Genomic DNA, 20,756 nt, shown 5'->3' on the forward strand with positions numbered 1-20,756 from the left:
CTAGTGCTCTACCACTTGAGCTTTTATACTGCCACGTGTTTTTTTGAGTGGTTTATTGGAGATAAGAGTCTCACAGACTTTCTTGCCTGGGCTGTCTTTGAACCGTGATCCTCACCTCCTTAGTAGCTAGGATTACAGGTGTGAGCCACCAGCACCTGGCTCTGTTAACTTTTGAAATTTTAGCCAGGTATCAGAAAAATAATTTTATTCTTACTGTATTAATTTTTTTATAGTTATACTGGAAAGGACTGGAAGTTATATGCCTTCCAGTTACACAGTAGTTTTAGTATATTATTATATTTATTATATTATTATAATATTTTTCTTCTGCATCAAAATTAAGAATTTACATTGTTTACATAATTTTTAAAACTACATTGTCAGATTTGATGATTAGAATTTTCTTATTAACTAGAAGGAGGAGGAAAACTTGCATGAAAAAGTCTTTCATAATTCTCATTTTAAGCAATAGCTATTTTAGCCAAGTACCTGTGGCTCATGCCTGTAATCTTAGCTACCCAGAAGGCTGAGATCCAAGGATCAAGGTGCAAAACTAGTCGGGGCCTGAAAGTCTGTAAGTCTCTTATTCCAACCACCAAAAAGCCAGAAGTAGAGCTGTGGCTCAAGCTGTAGAACTCCTACCTTGAGCAGTGGCAGCTGAGAGACACAGTCCAAACTCTAAATTCAAGACCCCTAGTACTCTCATCAGCAAAAAAAAAAAAAAAACAAACAAATACCCAAATTTAAAAATTCATTTTGCCCTTCTTTTCTGCTTTTCTCTTTCTCCCACATTGAAAGTTAAATTCAGGTCCTTACTCATCGTAGGCACATGCTTTCTTACCACACTATACTCTCAGCCCTGTGAATTTTTTCTAATTAAAAATGAATAGTTTGCATTGTAGACAATTCCAGTATTTCATAAAATGCTACAAATATCAAAAAACATTTTGCACTCTTATTACCTATAGATACCTATTCATATCATCCTGTCTTACTGTTTTACTATTTTGTTTACATCTGTGGAATCATAATATGCATACTCCAAAATCTGCATTTTCTATTAATAAAATATTATGAATGCCTTTCATGCTCAATAAATATGAAACTTAATCATTATCATTTCAAGAGCCACATGGTATCTCTCTCTGGCTCTCTTACCTCTGTAAGTGTGCATGTGTGTCCAGAAAGGTTTTTATTCCTTTGTATTAACACAATGCTATGTTCTCATTTCCACCTACCCTGTATGGTTTTATCATTAGAAATTTTTTTTTATAAAATGCCAAACTTGAAGGGCTTTAAATAGTGTATCACCGATACTTTCATTTTTCTTTAAATTACTGCTGAAGTCTGATTTTTTTTTTAATTTAGTCATGGTCATCTCTGATTACTTAAAAGCAACTAATTTTAGTAGCTGTCTCATTAGTTAAGAAGCTAATCATAAGTATCTGAGTGAATTAGCATTGGGATAAATGTACTTACCTAGTAAGTAAGGATGTAACTGAAAGATTTTTGGCTTATGGTATAGGTAAAGCCAGGTTGGGTTTGTTCTAAGACGGTGCAGACAGTCTTCATTGCAGTCGGCTGCCTAGTTTTGGCCGTTTCATCGTTTTTCCTCAAGAGAGGCCCAAGCTGGAGAGCAAGGCTTTTATAGGTCAGAAGTGGAAAGAGAACTAAATGTTGAAAGTTGTCCAGAATGTTCCACACTCTATCTGACTCAAGCCAAAACTGTTCACTTTGCTTTTAAAAATATCACTGAACTCATATATTCTTGAGATCAGAATATCTTTTTTAAGCTCTGTTGGATGAGTTGCAATGGGTCATTTTTCTAACTAGTCAAGGGAATATAAGAAGGTTGGAAATGAACAGTCCAGCTGAAAATTTTTTTTTTCCTGTGAACTTTCTGGGCATTTCTTTTTCCAGCCTCACATGTAGAGTATATATTGGGATCTCCAAATTTCCTAGTGACTATAGAGTGTATCTTTGCTACAGATAGTTTTCTCCATCTTTGACCCCATCTTTCGTGAAGCCCTGATGCTGTGGCTGTGTGCCGAAGTAGGACAGAAGAGGTCAGAAAATCAGATTCTGATGCCAAAGAGTCTGGCTCACAGTCCCAATTCCATCACTTACATCCTGTGTCTTTCTGCTGCTGTATCTTCTTTTTGCTTGTTTTTGTTCATTGGTTGGCTGGTACTAGAGATTGAACTCACTTACTACTAAGGAAAGTGCTCTGTCATTTAAACCATACTAGCATTCCTTTTGGCGTAGTTTGTTTTGAATAGAATCCTAGCTTTTTCTCAGTTGGCCTTGAGGACCCCAATCTTCTTACCTCAACTACTGGAGCAGGTGGGATTCCTGGCATGTGCTACCTCACCAGAGTCTTGTTTACTTGTATTTAAACAGTTGTTAAGATAAAAATTTACATACTATAAAATTCACAGATATGCAGTTATGTGATCACCACAATCTAAAGTTAGAACATTTCATCACCCTAGAAAGAGACCCCATTCTCACATCATTGATTCTCCATTCCTCTACCCACTACCTGCCTTGAGTTCTACCTAGGCCATCACTAATCTCCCTATCTCTAGGATCTGCCTATCTCTAGACACATTGTATCAGTGAATTCATGCAGCTTTTTGTGACTAGCTTCTTTTACTTACAATCTTTTCAAAGTTTATCCATGTTGTAACATATGCTGATACTAATTTAATTTTTGTTATCAAATACGATTACATTATGTAGCTGTATTTATCATTTCTCCAGTCATCAGTTGGTAAACATTTGGATTGTTTTCACTTTTTTTGCTATTATGAAGAGCTTTACAGTGAACATATAGTTACATATGTCTGTTTCTTCATCCCAGCAATGAGTATCATCTCCCAGAGTTACTGTAGTTATTTTTTTAAAAAGTCAAGCCAGACACAGGTAGCTCATACCTGTAATACTAGCTATTCAAGGGGCTGGGATCTGAGGATTACGTTTTGAAGCCAGCCCAGGTAGGAAAGTCCATGAGACTCTTAACCACCAAAAAGCCAGAAGTAGAGCTGTGGCTCAAGTAATAGAGTGCTAATTGAGCAAAAAGGCTCAGGGACAGTGCCTAGGCCCCTGAGTTCAAGCCCCAAGAATGGCAGGTGGACACACACACACACAGTCAAAATATGTAGAAGTAGCTAATGATATAGAGCCAATTAACAAGTAGTAACTAATAAGTGCAATACAGTATTGGCTTCTGAGTCAGCATTCAACATCAGTCAAGAAAGGTGGCTTTCTCAGAGTGCTATGTTTTTCTGATGACCCTCTCTTATGCGTTGGTCTTGGCTTTCCCTTAAGTTATAATCTTGAAAATTTTTCATTTGTTTTATAACGCTTCGCTGGGTTTCAGAAAGAGTTAAAAGAATAAACAGCAGTACCAGAAGTGTTTTCAGTTCCATGTTACCTTTAGTTGGCTAATCTGTTTTAGATTTTTGGGGTCCCCTTCTCACATCCCACCAGATGCCACAGAGTTTGGAATCTCTTAATCTATTCACTCTCTTTGGGACCTTTGTGTAGGTAAAGTGGTTGGTTGAAATTAACTATTGTATAAGGAAACTGTTACATTAAGTGGTAAGAAGGTAATGATCCATTTCTGAGCTCTAGCTGGGGTAGATGAGTTGGTTTTTATTCTGATCTAGATTGAATAGTCACTATTTTTCTCTATTGGTAGGTTCATCCTTTGGGTAGAATTTCCTTTATGTTCTTTTGAACTTGTACAACTATTTTATATTGGAATTTGTATTTTAGCAAAAGTACCAGTTCACCAATTAACTGCCTATGTTTCCTTCTTGTGTTTGGGGCTTCGAAGTTCAAATACTTTACACCTGTTACCATTTTCTTCCCTAAAAATCAACCAATAGGATAATGTTGTATTTTTTTTTAACTCTAACATAGTATTTTCCTTTTTCTCATAGTAGCATGCAGTGAACACAACAGAAACTACAGCCTCATTCTCCTCTCTGCCTTTAATTCAGGCAAAATGCATTGGTAGTTTGAAGAAATGTTTGATAATCAGAGTGCCACTGGTGCTTGCTGATAGGTAGGACTATAGAAGAAATTTGAAGTCTTTTATTTAATGTACATTTTAAGAATTCATCATAAATATAAGCCAAGAGATATATCTGCATCTCATGTACCAATTAAGCCACGCTAAATAGTTTATTTGAGGCCTGGCCAGTAGCATACCACTTTTGTTGCTGATCATGTCCCAGGAGTATGTTACCCTGTACACACATTTTACTGTTTGCTCTATTTTCAATATTTAGAATAGCGCAAATCACGTCTTGTAAACTTGCTCACTTTAGGGGATTCCCATTTCATCTGTAAAACATTCTTTGGTTAACAGGTCCAGCCACAGTTGCCAGGTGGATGTAAATAGAAGCTGAAAGGAGATTAATAACAACTCTAAAAATGAACCGTAAGAAGATGAATTATGGAACTTTCTTATGAAGACACTCTTTAAGGCTGTGGGAATAAAGTGATTTAGTAAACAAAAAATGTTGGCATTGTATTCCTTTGTCAGATAAAGATAGGAGCACAGGGCTTTTACTGAAACTACTTTAGAGCAGTAGCTAGTGAAAAGGTGGTTGTTTAATTAAGAGTTTCAGGAGAGCATTCCTTTGCACATTGACTCAATCCTTGAATTAATTGAACTCTTATCCAGGGCACTGGTGGCTCATACCTATAATCCTAGCTACTCAGAAGGCTCTGATCTGAAGATCACAGTTGGAAGCCAGCCTAGTCAAGAAAGTCCAGGAGACTCTTATCTCTAATTAACCATCAAAAAGCCAGAAGAGGAGCTATGTCTCAAGTGGTAGAATACCAGTTAAAAGCTAAGGGACAGTGCATAGACCTTAAGTTCAAGTTCCAGTGCCATCACACACACACAAAATCAAACTCATTATTATATCATTTTTAAATCTTTCTTCTTCCCTCATCCTGTTAGCCATTGAGTGCTTTCCTGTTTTAGATTCTGTATTCCTGTATGATGAACTTATCCCTCTGTTATCTTCCATGGTCTGCTTTTTCTTCATAAAATACCTCTCCTCAGACCAAGAACTTCAAATCTAAATTCTGGGAGAAAGCTGTATGGCTTCTTTGAAAAGAGGAATTTATGTTCTCTATTGCTGCCAAGTGCTTTTGTGCAGTAGACATGCAGATGGATGAGCCAGTCTTGGGAGGACTCATTCATATTGAAGATATTACTGTTAAATTGTGTGTTTGAACTTAGTTTATTTTGTCAGTCATAGTAGATATTATTTGAGGGCAGATGTTGATGCTATTAAGCCAGCCATTTAATCATTTCAAAATATTTATAGATGTCTTAGAGTATTTTTTGTTGTAAGCAATGAAAACCCTATTCAGATTGGGTAAGCAAAAAATGTTACATCACTGTTTCAAGTAATTCATAAATCCAATGGGTCGCTCAGGCACAAAGGGAATCAGATGATTAACCAAGGTCATCTAGGTTCTCATGCCTCTGGCTCTGCCTTGTGTTGGCTATATTCTTTACTGAGTCCCCACTAGAGTGGGGACCACGACATCAACAGCAGCCATTAACAGCACATTTTTGCCTTGCCAGTTTGGGAATCCTGTTGGAAAGAGAGCTTTATTCTGCTGGGAGTTAAAGCAAAATTCCTAAAATGGATTTTCTATCCTGTCCGTCCCTCTGTCTTGCCAGGGATGCTCATGTGCCATCACTAGGCCTCTGTTTCCCCAACCACATTTCCCATGTGTGGGGCATAAGAGATTCGGAACAAAGTAAAAGGATGGTTTCCAGAAGGTAAATGGTTGCTGGAAAGTCAAAGACCACCTGTAATTGGCTGTGATTGTTGGTAAAATGAATTTAATATATCAGTGACACCTGGTGTTTATAATTTATTCAGTACTAGTTCATAGATTTATATAGTTATTTGTAGCTTTACATGTAAGTCGTCTGTCTGCTTTTTTGGCAGTACCGAGGATTGAACCTAGGGGCTAGTATACACCAAGGAAGAGCTGTGCCATTTGAGCCACACCCCAGACCAGATAGAAAAGCTCTTTTAGATAATACTTTTCTTACATCTGTTGCAAACCTTAAAACTGGGCATAGTGCCTGCACATGGTAGATTTTGAGTAAAGTTTAGGTGCTGTTAAAATAGTGATTACTTTGTAGCAACATGCTCATTATTGTTGGTGGCAAATACTTCTGGAGCTATGTCATTTAGTGTTGGTGAAGAAGCTATGTATACACAATCCCTACTCATACATACAGAGAACACCCTGGACAGTATCCAGTAGTGTGGGGCTCAGTGAAATGCATAATGAACAACTTGGTGCACACAAGCCATAGATATAGAATTACTATGGACTTCCAAGGAGATTAGAGAAAAAAAAATATTCCCAATTCCAACTACTGGTTCTAGTTCAAATAAAATTTTGTTATGACACTTCAGCAGCTGTGCCAGATAGCTCTTTAAAAAAAAAACTGACCGGAAAAAAGTCCTCATAGAACTTCCTGTGACAGATCCAAATGTAATCATAACAAATAATACAGATTTCTCTTTTATTATAGCCACAATAGAAAGGCAAGGGTTGTGTTTACAAAGCATGTTGATTGGGAGAATTTGGTAATTTGTAATCTTTGGAAATCCCAAACAAATTGGATGTAATCCCATCTATTAGCTGAAGTCAACTGACCAATGGAATAGATCCCAAACAACAAGTTAAATTGAGAACACGAACAGGAAGCAGTCGTTAAGAATTACAATGGGTAGGATGCAGAGTTAATTCAGGGAGATGTTTTGTTATGAGGCAATTACATCACTGGGACAGCTGGAAAACTGAGAACTGTGCTGGACCGCAGTGCTTGTTCTCTGCCCTGCAGCTGGAGGGTCAGGACAATAGAGACTGCAAAAGAACTTTCTTTATGGGATACTTAGGGGCTTGGCTGACTCAGTTGTGAAATGATAATGGTCCATCAGACTTGTTTGGGTTGCGACTGTACAGCTAAACTAGATATATAACCTTAGTAAATACTGAAAACCATTTTCCCTCTTATTTTTTGAACATTTATTTGGATCATGTTATGTGAAGTTCTAATGGGTAAACACTGAACATAATTTTCCTCTGAAGGTCATCTGAAAGATATTTTATTCATATTCAGTATAGTGTTATTATTCCATTTTCTTGTGGAATTACATTCAAAGTATAATCATTGAATGGAATTTTTGTTGGTTTACTGAATATCTAGCCAAAAAAATTAAAAACCAAGAGCTTTAGAAAGTCATAAAACGTTGATTAACAAGAGAAAACTTATGGTGGCAGTTGCTTACCTTCTGTGTTTATGTTCAAGTGTTCAGACCTGTTTGGTTCATGTGTTTTGCAAGTGTAGGGGTTATAGGCAGCCTAGCCACATTCCTCATTGATTTATATAAATATATTACAGATTGTTAACCTCTAGCCAAATACCAGGCATTTCATTTCTTGGTTAGCTCAGTTGGCATTTGTGAAACTCATTTGCTGCTTATTGAAATAAATATCTTTTATCAACCAAACGACTATTCTTTGGTTTAGGATCTTCTAGAAGCAGTCAAATAAAAAACGATCATGAGTAATTATGTTGTAGAATTTATAAGATTAATATTTGCAACTAATTACTTAAAATGTTATTTTCTACCCATTAAGACTAATGTAGTCATCAGCTTTTGCTACAGTAGCATTTATTAAGCAACTAAATCACACCAACATTCATATTTTAGTCTACATGTCTTCTCTGAAGTAGTGGGTCTATAGGATACTGATGGCCAACATGTTAACCAAAAAGGAGAGAGAAGCTTATATAGGTACTCTTGGAACGTTTTTTTTCCCCTGATGCTAATTATGAACTTCCAAATTTCCTCCAGTTATCAAGTTCAAAGATCTGTTTTCATAAATTTCCCAAATGCTTTTTGTTTGTTTGTTTGTTTTTTGGTCCAGTCATGGGGCCTGAACTCTGGGCCTGGGCGCTGTCCCTCAGCTCTTCAGCTCAAGGCTAGCGCTCTACCACTTGACTCACAGCGCCACTTCCGGCTTTTTTCTTTTTGCTTATGTGGTGCTGAGGAATCGAACCCAGGGCCTCATGCATGCAAGGCAAGCGCTCTACCACTGAGCCACCTTCCCAGCCCCCAAATGCTTTTTGTAGTATACATTTGTATGGTTTTTTTTTTATGGCTCTGTCTTTAATGACTCCATTAAATGGATGTTTTTAACCTAATCAGAATAATGTTCCAAATAAGACACAGTAAGGAAAAATACTACTTAGAAATAGACATTAAAATGTAAAATACAGAAGATTTGGAAGTAGATACGCATAAAGGAAAAATGAAGTTGATTTTGTTAATTTAATAAAGTTGGAGAAGTCACCCCAAGCTACCCATAATTGACCAGTAGTTGGATGTGGCTGGAAGTGTATATAGAAATTGCATATGCTATGTTCTTTGTCCCACCAGATTTAGTTTAGTGGTTTTTAGATTCTCTTAAAATTAGTTTAGATTCATAAGGAAGTACCAAATGTCAAGAAGTCCATATAGCCCAAAAAACCAATGAGAATTAATAAAAGTAATATACAAACCAGAAGTGAGAGTGAACTGTGTTTAGTTGGTCTGTGTGCACATACACAATTCTTTTCATTGAAGAGGGTATTTATCCATTTTTTTAATGAAAAAGACAGGAGCAGCATTTTATTAGCATTTTATTAACTTTCTCAGTATTTATATTACATTCTTCTCAGAAGTTTACTATAGATTGCTTATGGCTGCTTTGTTTAATTCTTCAAATATTCAGTGATAATCTCTTATGCCAATACTGCATTGTGGTTAGACATAAAGTATGTTTTGTCCTTAAGGTTGAAGGTTATTTTGACTACTGAAGGCTTTTGTTTTTTGTTTCTAGAACTTAAATCCTGAATTAGTTGTATGATTTTATGGTGAAACTGAATTTTCACAGATCCAAACTTAAGTACAGTATCTGTTAATCTGTGTTTTTAATCATTGAAAGATGATACAGTCTACCAGTAAAGATTTTTTTCTGTCCCCTTCCTCCAAAAAAAGAATTTTATGAATTTCACAGTTACATTGTAGTATGCTTTAACCTAACTGAGGAATAAATCCATTATATCAATACTTAACAGTTTTTATGGTTCCATTTAAAAATATTTAAGGTGTACATGTTCAACAATTCTGAAATATATTGTGCTCAACAGTATGAAATATATAATGCCTTAGTTATTTCAGTTACCATCTATATAGTAGCTCAGCAATACCTCAAGTATATACAATTAGCTATCAAAAAATTTTAAAGTTTTCTAAAATTACAGTGTTAATATATTTAGAAAGTTAATATGAATTAATAATTTTTTTCTCTTTACACAGAATTAATTTGACTCACCAGAATGTGTCAAATGTCTTAGAAATAAACTCATTCTCCATACTTGATAATACTTTTGTTTATAAGCATGGTTACGACCCCTTAAATTCTAAGAAAATCTTCATTACAGAGTCTAGAATCTCTAAAGAATGTCTTAAGCTGTGATCTAAAAAGAAGCAAATTTTGTCTCTCAATGACAAGTTAAAATCATGTCCATCAACATTCTACCTAAGGTCTTACCTTAAGCAGTGGTTCTTATTCTCTAGTCATTTGACTCTGGCTTGGCTATGAAGGATGTTCTCCAGCTTAACTTTCACATTAAAGTATCAGGTCTTAGTAGGTATCTTCACATATGATCACACATGTGAGTGACCTGTGCCATCTCCCCTTCCCCATTATGTAATAAAATTGAGAGATAGATCTGAAAGACATTCAGGTTACTTTTTTTTTGCTTATTCCCACCTACTTAATCTCTTGTTTGTCTTCTAGGTTGTTTGATGTATGCACAGTGTCACGAACAGACAGAGAGACCAAACTAACACTAGTGTTTGAACATGTTGATCAAGATTTGACCACTTACTTGGATAAAGTTCCAGAGCCTGGAGTGCCAACTGAAACCATAAAGGTACCATGAAGCTTCTTTTTGCCTTGTCAGGCAGTTCACAGTTACAGTCTATTAAACAATAACATTCTTTTCTTATAAAAAGTGCTAGAATTGGAGCTTTTAGAATTCAATATATGGTTTACAATGTCAACTAATTAAAATATTCACAGAATTGGATGCCTTCTTGATCATTAAAGTAAAGCAAAATAATCCTTTAGTTTTTAATGCTAATTAAAATTAGTTAATAATATCTATTGGTACATCATCTAACCTTAGAAAGTATAGTGTAGCCGGGTGCTGGTGGCTCACGCCTGTAATCATAGCTACTCAGGAGGCTGAGATCTGAGGATCGCGGTTCAAAGCCAGCCCGGGCAGGAGAGACCATGAGACTCCTATCTCCAATAAACCACCAGAAAACCGGAAGTGGTGCTGTAGCTCAAGTGGTAGAGCGCTCGCCTTGAGCTGAAGAGCTGAGGGACAGCGCCCAGGCCCAGAGTTCAAGCCCCACGACTGACAAAAAAAAAAAAGTATAGTGTAATAAATATAGCTGGTGGTTTTGGACCATGGTGCTTCATGGTCTTTAAGAAACATATTTTGAAACCTCATTCATGAGCATATCAGTATGATAATTGCATTTTAACCTTAGGACATACCTTAACATGTAATTCTGAATTACTAGTTGTTTGACCATTTCTGTTATTTTTTTCTCATTCATGTAAGCCTAAATTCCAGCCTCTTGGGATTCAAAAAAAATTTAAATGCTTTCTTTGGGATTGGATGCATGGTTTAGTTGGTAGAACGCCAGGCAACCAATGAATGATAGTGTCTGATACTGAGTTCAAGTCCCAGACTCAGACAACAGAAAAATAAATAAATAAATAAATAAATAAATAAAATGGTTTCTTGCCTGTCAAGGTGAGCAAGGTAGATACACTGTATTGACTACTGGTTTTTTCCTTCTTTATGTCTTACTAAGAAAAGCTGCTTATAAAATTTTCCTGATATTACTTGAATTCTACTCAACTGACCTGCCCAGAAAATCTGTTAGATTTGTACATATAATGTGTAGCTCTTCATGAAGCTCTTTTTGCAGATAACTTTTTATACTCTTGTTAAGGAATAAATTATAGATTTTAGCATCATTTCATGTAGGAATTAATATCTTCTCAACAGAGTAAGAATAATGTCTTTAAGTGATAACTAGAAGATGTTCCCAGATACACTTAGTATTTGTAGTAATACATCATTTCTCCTTTTTTTCTTTTTCTTTTTTTGGTCGGTCATGAGGCTTGAACTCTGGACGTGCGTGCTGTCCTTGAGCTATTCAGCTCAAGGCTAGTGCTCTACCACTTGAGCCACAGCATCACTTCCAGCTTTTTCTGTTTATGTGGTGCTAAGGAATCGAACCTAGGGCCTCACGCATGCAAGGAAAGCACTCTACCACTGAATAACCTTCCAAGCCCCATGATTTGTTCTTTTGGTTTGAGGTCAGTAAGTATATTTTCTCCACCTGGTTTGCATAAAACAATGTAGTGCTCAGCAAGGGTCTTATTTCTTCCTACAAAGTTGCAAAGACATTAAAAGCCCCCTAAATGTAGGTATTTCTGATCACCTGTTCTTGGCCTTATTCCCACTACTACTATTTTCCTTTTTCATTTAGTCCATGTTTTTCTTTTATGAGCTTGTTTAAAAAAATCACAAAACTGTGATCAAGATAGAGACAGAGATTTAGACCCTGTTTACTTAGCCAGTTTTTATATTGGGCTAATCACAATTCTGTTAGTGTGATCTGTGTGGCCATTTGTAGATAATAATTCATCCAACCAATGAGCATGGGAGGTTTGTTTCTTAATTTATTTTAAAAATGACTACTACTAAAATAATCATTTGCACTGGGCACTGCCTATAATCCTAGCTACTCAGGAGGCTGAGATCCAAGGATTGCAGTTTGAAGCCAGCCACAGAAGAAAACTCTTTTATCTCCAACAAACTACCAAAAAGCTACAAGTAGAGCTGGGCTCAAGTGGTAGAGTGCTAGCTTAGAGCAAAAAAATGCTCAGAGACAGCACCTAGGCCTGGAGCCCCAGGACAGACGGGCGTATGTGCGCATGCACACACACACACACACACACACACACACACACACACAAATTATTCACTTTACCTGATACATTTTTAATTTCAAAGTTATTTTATGGGGTGTCATAAAAAAAGTCAAAGTAGTCATATACTCATAGCATACATTGGCATGTCCATGGGTTTCTTTTTCCTTTAAGCTTCATATTAAGTTCTCATATCTTATTAAAGGCTTCTAATTAGCATATGTGTAATGATTGATGTATAATGACTGATAAGCCAGTATACTCCATTAGACTGAAGCTGGATTAGAAACTAGTAGAAATGAAGTGGTCTGGGGAAATTTTCAAACATGGGTGAGGAGGCTTAAGCAGGATAAGGAAAGAACAGAAAGAGGAGGTTAGTTGCCAAACTGCCACAGATGGAAGGAACTAGGGAGTGGTTGAGCCAGGATTGGGGGCGAGTGTTACCAGAACATTTGAACTTGCTAAAGGTTTTATGACTTTTCCAGTCTATTGCTAGGGAAAAGGAGTGTCACTTCATTTATGGTAAACTGGACATTCTCATGGAGACTGTTAAATTTCTTCAGCCATCCAATTCAGTATCCCCATTGATCCTGTAGAGACTATTTTTCCTTGTGGGAGTGATGGTGAGGTTGATGGCTCTGGTTTATGCTTTAGTGTACTGATGCTTTCTTAGTAAGATATGTCCAAATGAAATATTTAAAACAGCTTATGTTAGTTATGTTACTTGAATACTTTTTTCTAACTTATCAGAAGTCATTTTTTGTCTCCATTCTTGATTTCTAAGTTTTCTAACATATTTTCCTTTTTTTATTAAATTCAATATTTTTTTCTAATATGAAGTCTTTTTTGTACTTTGAAGTTATTGTTGAAAATATGAGTAATCATTTAGAAGCATGATGAAATCAAAATGGTTTTGGCTAATGTATAATTGATATAAATTTATTTTTAGCAATCATTTATATCTTTTTTTACTGTTAGGTAACTTTTAAAAAATGGAATATTGGCTACTTCAGTGCTGGTTAATTGAAGTTTTCCAGCATACAAGTAGAGAACGGAAATATTTTGTTATACAGGATTATTTATAGGAAGTCTCAGTAACGTCATCAAGTTAATATTATCATGCTAAAGGACCTACTGCAAAGACAAAAACTTGACTCATGTAATTGTAATCCCTCTGTACAGCACCTCTATAATAACAATAAAGTAAATGAATTAAAAAAAAAAAGAACAACACAATTCCCAAAGCTCCCACCTGCATAGAAAGAGAGCTTGTTTCTACCAGCCATAATGGAAAGACCTTTGAAAACTTTTGGTCTTAGTCCTCAGGACAGTTTAGTCTTAGTACTGAGAAAGAATCTGTATTAAAGGAGGTAAGGGAGATTTGAAGAAGTAATGACTGGAATGGCATCAAATTTAATAAAAATACAAGCCCACAAATTCAAATTCAAAGAACACCAAGCAAAGGAAAAATTGTAAAAACACCAGACTGGTTCATTCATCTTCAGAATTTGGAAAATAAAGCCAATCATGACTGATACCTGTTTAAAAGAGAAAACAGATTCTTTATATAGAATACTTTTCAGAAGTTTGTCTGGATATACATGTAAAAATGTTTATTGAAATTATTCTGTGCAGGAGAGATCTATGCTAGGCACTTTCTGGACATCAAGCTGAATTAGAGATGAACCTACTCTCAGGGTGCAAAAGAAGAAATACAAAAACAAGAGATAAAAGCACACAGAAACATGTTTATAATTATTTAACACACTATGATTATTTCAATAATTTAGGGAGCATTTTCAAGTGCAAACAAATAGACCACTTATTTATAAATAAGTACAACCTGTATCTGATTTTCTTGGCATTATGATATGAAAATATTTTCTAAAACATTTTTGAAAGGCTGCAAATCATAGATATAATACTGACATTGTCATAGATATAATGCTGACATTCAGAACATACCAGATATAAACTACTTTAACATAAAATAGACAAAACAGAAAATAAGGATAAAACCTTACATAAGGTCATGTAGGCTAAGGAAATTTTCCTCCACCAGCTGTCCTCCACTGTTTCTATGGCACTGTTTTCCTGTTATGTAGTCACTGAAACTCAGGATGTTCTCATGTATATCCAGAGCACAAATTGCATTAATATGCAGAACTTGTTCAAAACTAGTGTTCCATAGTAACTATAATATTATTAATGTTGGGATGAACTCTTAAGTTAGTGTACCATTTCATTAGCATGTTCCTTAGAAAAGAACCCATGATGAGCTTACAAATATCCTGTGACAGTTTTTCAAATATGTGGATAACACTTGTTTTCAGAGGAAAAAAAAATACAAAAATCCACACCATAAGCTTTAAGTAGCTGTGAAAGCTGATAGTTTGCTGAATTTTAGAGGAAGTTCTGTTATTAATGAATAGTTTTTAATGTCAGATTTTGGTCATTTAAGTTAAGGATATAGGCCTGAATTGAACATTGGTGAAATCTCACAAAATTAAAGTTGGAGGTGGATCTTTCCAACATTATAAATATACCTTACTCTAAGTAAATGAAATAAGCATACTTATCTTAATAATAGTTCATCTTGAAGTTTTCATTACATTTCATTTCATTACATACATCTCTTTTCTCAATATTCTTAAAGTATACATACATATATATATATATATATTCTCAGTTGACAATGACACACCCATAAAGGAACCAGTTGACTGCTGCAAATATAATGTTGCCTCTAGTGTTATCACTGATATATCTTGCTTTCATCTTTCTAATTCAGAATATTATAGCTGGTTCTATTTAATTGTAAAAAGATCCATTGCTATATTTATTTAAATTTTTTAATTATTTCATAATTTAATTTTTATCATCTAGGACTTCCATACTTAAGTTTATGAGGTAAAAATTGATTTTGCTTTGCTTATGTTATTTTTTCCTTAGGGTGATAATCAGTCTGTGTGCTTATACAGCACCTACACTTGATGGGGGATTTATTTTTTAAAAAGTTGAGGAGGGACCTTAGGTTTTTATTTTTCCTCCATGATTTTGTCTGTGAGAGAGTCAGAAAGAATTGTAAATGAGTTCTTTCAACATTTTACCCAAAAAGGGAACTATATCTGGGAAGAATTATGAATGGACAAAATATATCTGGGCCTTCTTTTAATGAATCATTCTTTGGGTTTTTGGGTTACCTATACAGCAAATGCATTATCTTTCCATGGATATGACCTGCCTTCTCAACTACTTACATACTCTTTGAGAGCCTACCTAGTTGTTGTTCCTTGGATTCTGTGTGCATGTAATACATATGATAAAACTGGCGATATAATTTTCCAGTTTAAAATACTAAAAGCCACACATATCAGCAGCCTTTCTAAGATAGGACAGGGCTCTTAGCTCAAGACCATATGGCCTCTTTTGGTGATTCAGTCATGAGATTAAAATTATTTTTATGTATTCCTATGATAAATTAATTTTATATAGCTTGAGAGCGCCAGGAAAGTTCAAGGTTTATATGTCTGGGTTATTTTCTCAGGGGATTAGATTTCACTTTATCTTCAATTGAATGTTTCTTAGAGATTTCTGTTTTAATATTTTCAGTAAGAGATAAAATGTACTATTAGGCTTATTTTACAAAGCCCAGGCTTCAGAGACTGACACACACTCTTAATAGCACCTGTTTTCTGCCTCTGGGAAATATCTATTTTCATGACTAATATCTGCTTGCAATAAATAGTGGCTCTGATGTCACTATGGGATGCCCAGGGCCGATTCATCTTTCTCCATTTGACATAATACAAAGTGGCTAACTGGTCTTCTGTCCTGGGGATGTACTACTGATCTTCCTTCCTTCTTACTTCTAAAAAGGGATTCATGGCCCGTCTGGCTCCTGGTGGTCTCCACTTTCCCTGAATTAGGAGCAGGTGATTTGTCTCATCTTTGCAGGGGACAGAGCAAATTAACATGAAAATATCACTTCTCAGAAAACAAGGCAGGCTTGAATGCCCTGTCACTACTGGTCATTAGCCATCTGCCACCAACACTCATACTCTGTTTATCACATTTGAAATTCAGAGCAGATGTTGCATAATAAGGTGATCCCAAAAACAAGGCAAGAAATTCAAAGAACAGATACTCCACAATAACAATACAGATCTTGGAAAGAATTTTTTTTTTTAGTCAGATATGTGGCAAGATGAATTGAATAGACTGTATTTTTTAAAGCATACACACACCTTTCTAGTATATTCTCTTTATATATTAATTGAAAAATTTAAAAGAGAGTACACATGAAAAATATGTGTACTAATTTTAAGGGTGACTATCCCTGGGGGTTGAACTTAGGGTTGCACATATGCAAGGCAAATACTGTACCACTTGAACCATGCCCCCATACTAAGCAAAGTGGATTGTTGTAATAATTAGTATAAAGGACTTCATAGGCCAGTCATGTTGATTTTACTGTGAGATGGTGTCCTTGATTTAGAGCAGTTTCACGTAAAATAGTTAATTTCTGCTATACAGATGGATTGCCAAGGCTTTGGCTTGACACTAGCTTTTCAATTTATTTTTTTCTTAGGACTCAAGTGTACATGTTTCCTGTATTCTTTCCCTCATGATTTCTAATAGCCCTTCTTCCCATCCCACTTACCTCACTGACCTTGGCTTTGCCTGGCTGCGCCCACCTTCCTCTTGCCTCTCTAGCTTTAGTCACAGGCCTAGTTCTTACTATAGCCAGCTACATTAATGGGGCATCTTATAGAACTGATGATAATGATGTCTTACCTAATTTATTCCTGTATATTCTAGATCCATAGAATGCTTTATATAATAAGAATTCACTTACAGTTTATCAGCTATTGTGTCTAGAGATAGTCTGTTTTTCTAAAGAATAGTCATCCCAGTTTACAACTGGAACAGGACCTATGTTCTGTGGAAATTCAGCTTCTGAAATAGTCCTTTGACTAAAAAAAAAAAAAAAAAAAGGTTTTCTCCACATAAACTACAACCTTACACCCTCTTCAACTGCCCCCTTCACATGTACGCTTTAGGGGACTTTTTGAAAAGGAATATCAGATATATATGGTTAAGCAGAAGGTCAGTAGCTAGTCAAGAGAGTAAACAGGGTAGTGCCAGTATCTGGCCATTGACTGCAGAGGGTGAGATGATTGGAAGATTAGTAAGTCAACATGGAGTACACTCCACACTGGAGAAAATGCTGAGGGAGTGCTCACTATTGTAGTAATTCATACTCCTAAACTCTTAAATTCATGAGCTGGTTACTACAATCCTTCATTCACATGTTAGTAATTTCTATTTGTTCCCCCTACTCCATCAGAAACACATATTAGATTTTCTAATGTCTTTCACTTCAGGTGACATTTTTTAAGAACTAATTATTCAGGGTAATCATTTTCAGGTAACGTAGATTTTTGACAACTGTCCCAGAAACAAAAGTTATGTAAATTTCTAGTTTTTTGTAGTAGTTGAAAACTTCTGTAGGGAAAGGGGACAAAATTATGCGAACACCTGATATTCTAATTACAAACTACAACAGATTTATTGAGTGATTTGTCATCCCCTCTCCCCAACAGGAAATAGGGGTTACAAGAAAAAGAAAGTACACGTCTTTCTAATGGTAACTAAGACTGACTCACCCAAATAAATACTGACTCACTAAGTAGACACATGGCACTAACTTAAGCTAATAACAGATAAGTTTAGGCTCTCTTTAGAAAATGCTTCCTCATGTTAGGCATTAAATCTGTTTATAGAGACATTAAAAAGCTGTAGGCACTATATACTCTGCCTATATCAACATGGTGACAGATAGCAGAATGATGTTCTGTTCCAAAGAGGGATATTCCTCGTCTAAATTTAACATGTGCTTAATCTCCCTGATTACAGTTTCCTTATTTCCTCCCTCCCTCTTCTCTCCCCCCCCCCTGCACTGTCCCCCACCAATGTTGGAGCACCAGAGGCTTTTACTCTGACCATCCCAGCTACATATCCTTATCTATATATCAGACAATACTATTATGACCTGCAAAGAGCAAGACAATCCATTGAGGCACGGTTAAAGGTGACAAAAGAATTTTATTTACACTATTTACACCAAAAGAGGGGCCTGCAACTACCTTGTTCTGGGCTACCTACCCAGAACCAAGAGCAGCCTTGACCACCAAACCTCCAAGTCTCCATTGGGCAGCTTCAACTTTTATTAGTTGGTCTGCAAAGCTCAGTCTGTAAACCTCCAACCCCAGACCTCCAAACCTCCAAAGCGGAAGGCTTTTCCTTTTGCTTCCTCTTTCTCTGCAGGCCTCTCCACACTCCACAGACCTGCCCTGCTCCGTTCTGATAGGAGCCTCTCCACAGGCCTCTTTGCAGGCCTCTGCACAGGCCTTCCTTGCTCTGCTCCAGTAGAGGCCTCTCCACAGGCCTGCCCTGCTCTGCTCCTATAGAGACCTCTCCACAGGCTTCTCTAGAGGCCTCTCCACAGGCCTGCCCTGAACTCTGCTCTGGTAGGCGCCTCTTGCAGTCTTTCCCCTCCTGCTGTCTGTCTCCTCACCTCCACCCTGCCAGCAGCCTATGCATAGGCTGTGCCCCTCCCCAACTCTGATGGGTCTAACAGTTGAGGGTCTAATGGTTTCAACTACCACTCATACCCCTCCCCCAAGCTTCCCACTGTCCAACCACTTTTTGACAGCTCAGTGGGGCCATGAAGTCAGCCTCTCCATGTCTTGCACCCTCCAACGGTCTGGTGATCTGATGGCTGGGCTATGATAACAGCGCAGGGCTGGCTTTGGCCCTGCTGGTGATTACAATACCACATTTTCTTAACTTCTTCGTAGTGCTTAGCTAAATCTCAGTTGTTTTTTATGTTTGTTTTTTCGAACTAGAAAGAGAGGAACTTGAAATCAGAATTTCAGTCTATTACAGTATCTTCAGGACCACCTTACTACCTGGAACATAGAAGAATGCTTTCCTAATTCTACTAAATGTGGAAAAATAAGCCTCAAAATTGTCTTCTCATCACATCTACTTTGTGCTCTTTTTTTTTTGGTCAGTCGTGGGGCTTGAACTCTGGGCTTGGGCATTGTCCCTATGCTCTTTAGCTCAAAGCAAGCACTCTACCTCTTGAGCCACAGCACCACTTCTTGTTTTATGATGGTTTATTGGAGGTAAGAGTCTCATGGACTTTCCTGCTTGGGCTGGCTTTGAACCGTAGTCCTTAGATCCTCAGATCCTGTAGGGTAGCTAGGATTACAAGCGTGAGCCACCTGCACCCGGCTTACTTTGTGCTCTTATATATTCAATTCTTTATGGTGGGCAAGGCCCACTATATATAGTATATACCATAGCAAAGAATTTGCTTAGTTAGGATGGTTTAGATGTAATTTAAAATCAGTAACTGATCTCTCAAACTATACAGAATTTTCTTTTTTACTATAGAACTGACTTAACTAAATTCCAAAAGTATTCATTTCCAATTGTACTGTGTTAATCATGTTTCAAAACATAGGAAATGAAGTTTAATGTTGAGACTAATACTTATCTAGAAGATAATCTGGTATTTATGAAAATTTTAAAATATAAACATTGTTTTCCTTATATATCCACCATTGAATACAGAAGTCTCTCCCATCTCTACCATAAATAATAGAAGCCTCAGAGGATGAAAGTATTTTTAAAGTAATTTAAAAATACTTCCCTCTGTATTACTTTATTTTGGATATTTAATCTTACCCAGAAATTTCAGGTATGTTTGTGGAATGTGGGAATTAAAAAGCATGTAGCTTCACTTTATAGTTGCTATTTGCAGTATTATCATCACTGAAGTCTTAGTTGCTGGTAGGCATGTAAAGAACCCATCTGTCAACTTATCTTAGATAGGATCCTATTCCTCATTCCTAAGCAAGGTAGAAAACATTAGTCAGTCTTTTCATTGCAGTTGAGAAAAAATTGGTTCTGGCAAATATTTGTTGAATGAATAAGTTCTTTCACAGAAGGCTTATAATAGAGCTTTGCAAACCCAATGGAGCCAGTTATGAAAGTCAGATGTCTCCAGCATATAACTTTGTTGCAATTCCTGTCATTCTGATTTTTTTTGGTCACCATTCTATAAAAGCAAAATTCTTCAAAATGATTGACTCTGTTGAGCACTCAGATGTGGCGAGCTTACACAGAATTTGTGTATTTTTAAGTATAAATACTTTGAATATAAAATATTTAATTTCATATTCCATTGGTGTATTAGTAGTATATCTATTTCATTATAATACATTTAAATTTATTTCTTTTGTTTAATTACATATATTTAAATCTGAGATTTCGTGCCAAGTGTCTGGGCACTGTGACATTTGAAGTCTTAAGTAGTAAAAGAAAATTTCTTTAATATTAGAACCAACCAATCAGAACTCTAATGTTAGAAAACCCTAGCCAGTACCATAAAGTGTTCAGCTTGATTATGATGCCTATAAAAATATACCAAGCCCAGCAGACCTTGCAAAAATGAGTTACCATCTAATAAAAGGTTGACAAAGGCTTAGGTAAACCGTGTTCTGTTTCTCTCTCCATTATGCACTGTTTCTCCAAGTATGGTTAGTGAATCACATCACTAT

At 36.2% G+C, this 20,756-nt stretch overlaps 1 protein-coding gene across 5 annotated transcripts in view; it reads left to right on the forward strand.

Annotated features, from left to right (window-relative positions):
- Positions 1 to 20,756, forward strand: part of Cdk6 (cyclin dependent kinase 6) — a 182,347-nt gene that overhangs the window by 34,951 nt on the left and 126,640 nt on the right. For all 5 annotated transcript variants that reach the window (XM_042684593.1, XM_042684594.1, XM_042684595.1 and 2 more), the window contains exon 3: positions 9,907 to 10,042. In XM_042684593.1, the coding sequence (XP_042540527.1) occupies positions 9,907 to 10,042 (136 nt within the window). The remainder of the gene's footprint in view (positions 1 to 9,906; positions 10,043 to 20,756) is intronic.

This window comes from Dipodomys spectabilis, unplaced genomic scaffold (genome assembly GCF_019054845.1).
Source record: "Dipodomys spectabilis isolate Male_0828 unplaced genomic scaffold, ASM1905484v1 ptg000089l, whole genome shotgun sequence".
NCBI lineage: Eukaryota > Metazoa > Chordata > Mammalia > Rodentia > Heteromyidae > Dipodomys > Dipodomys spectabilis.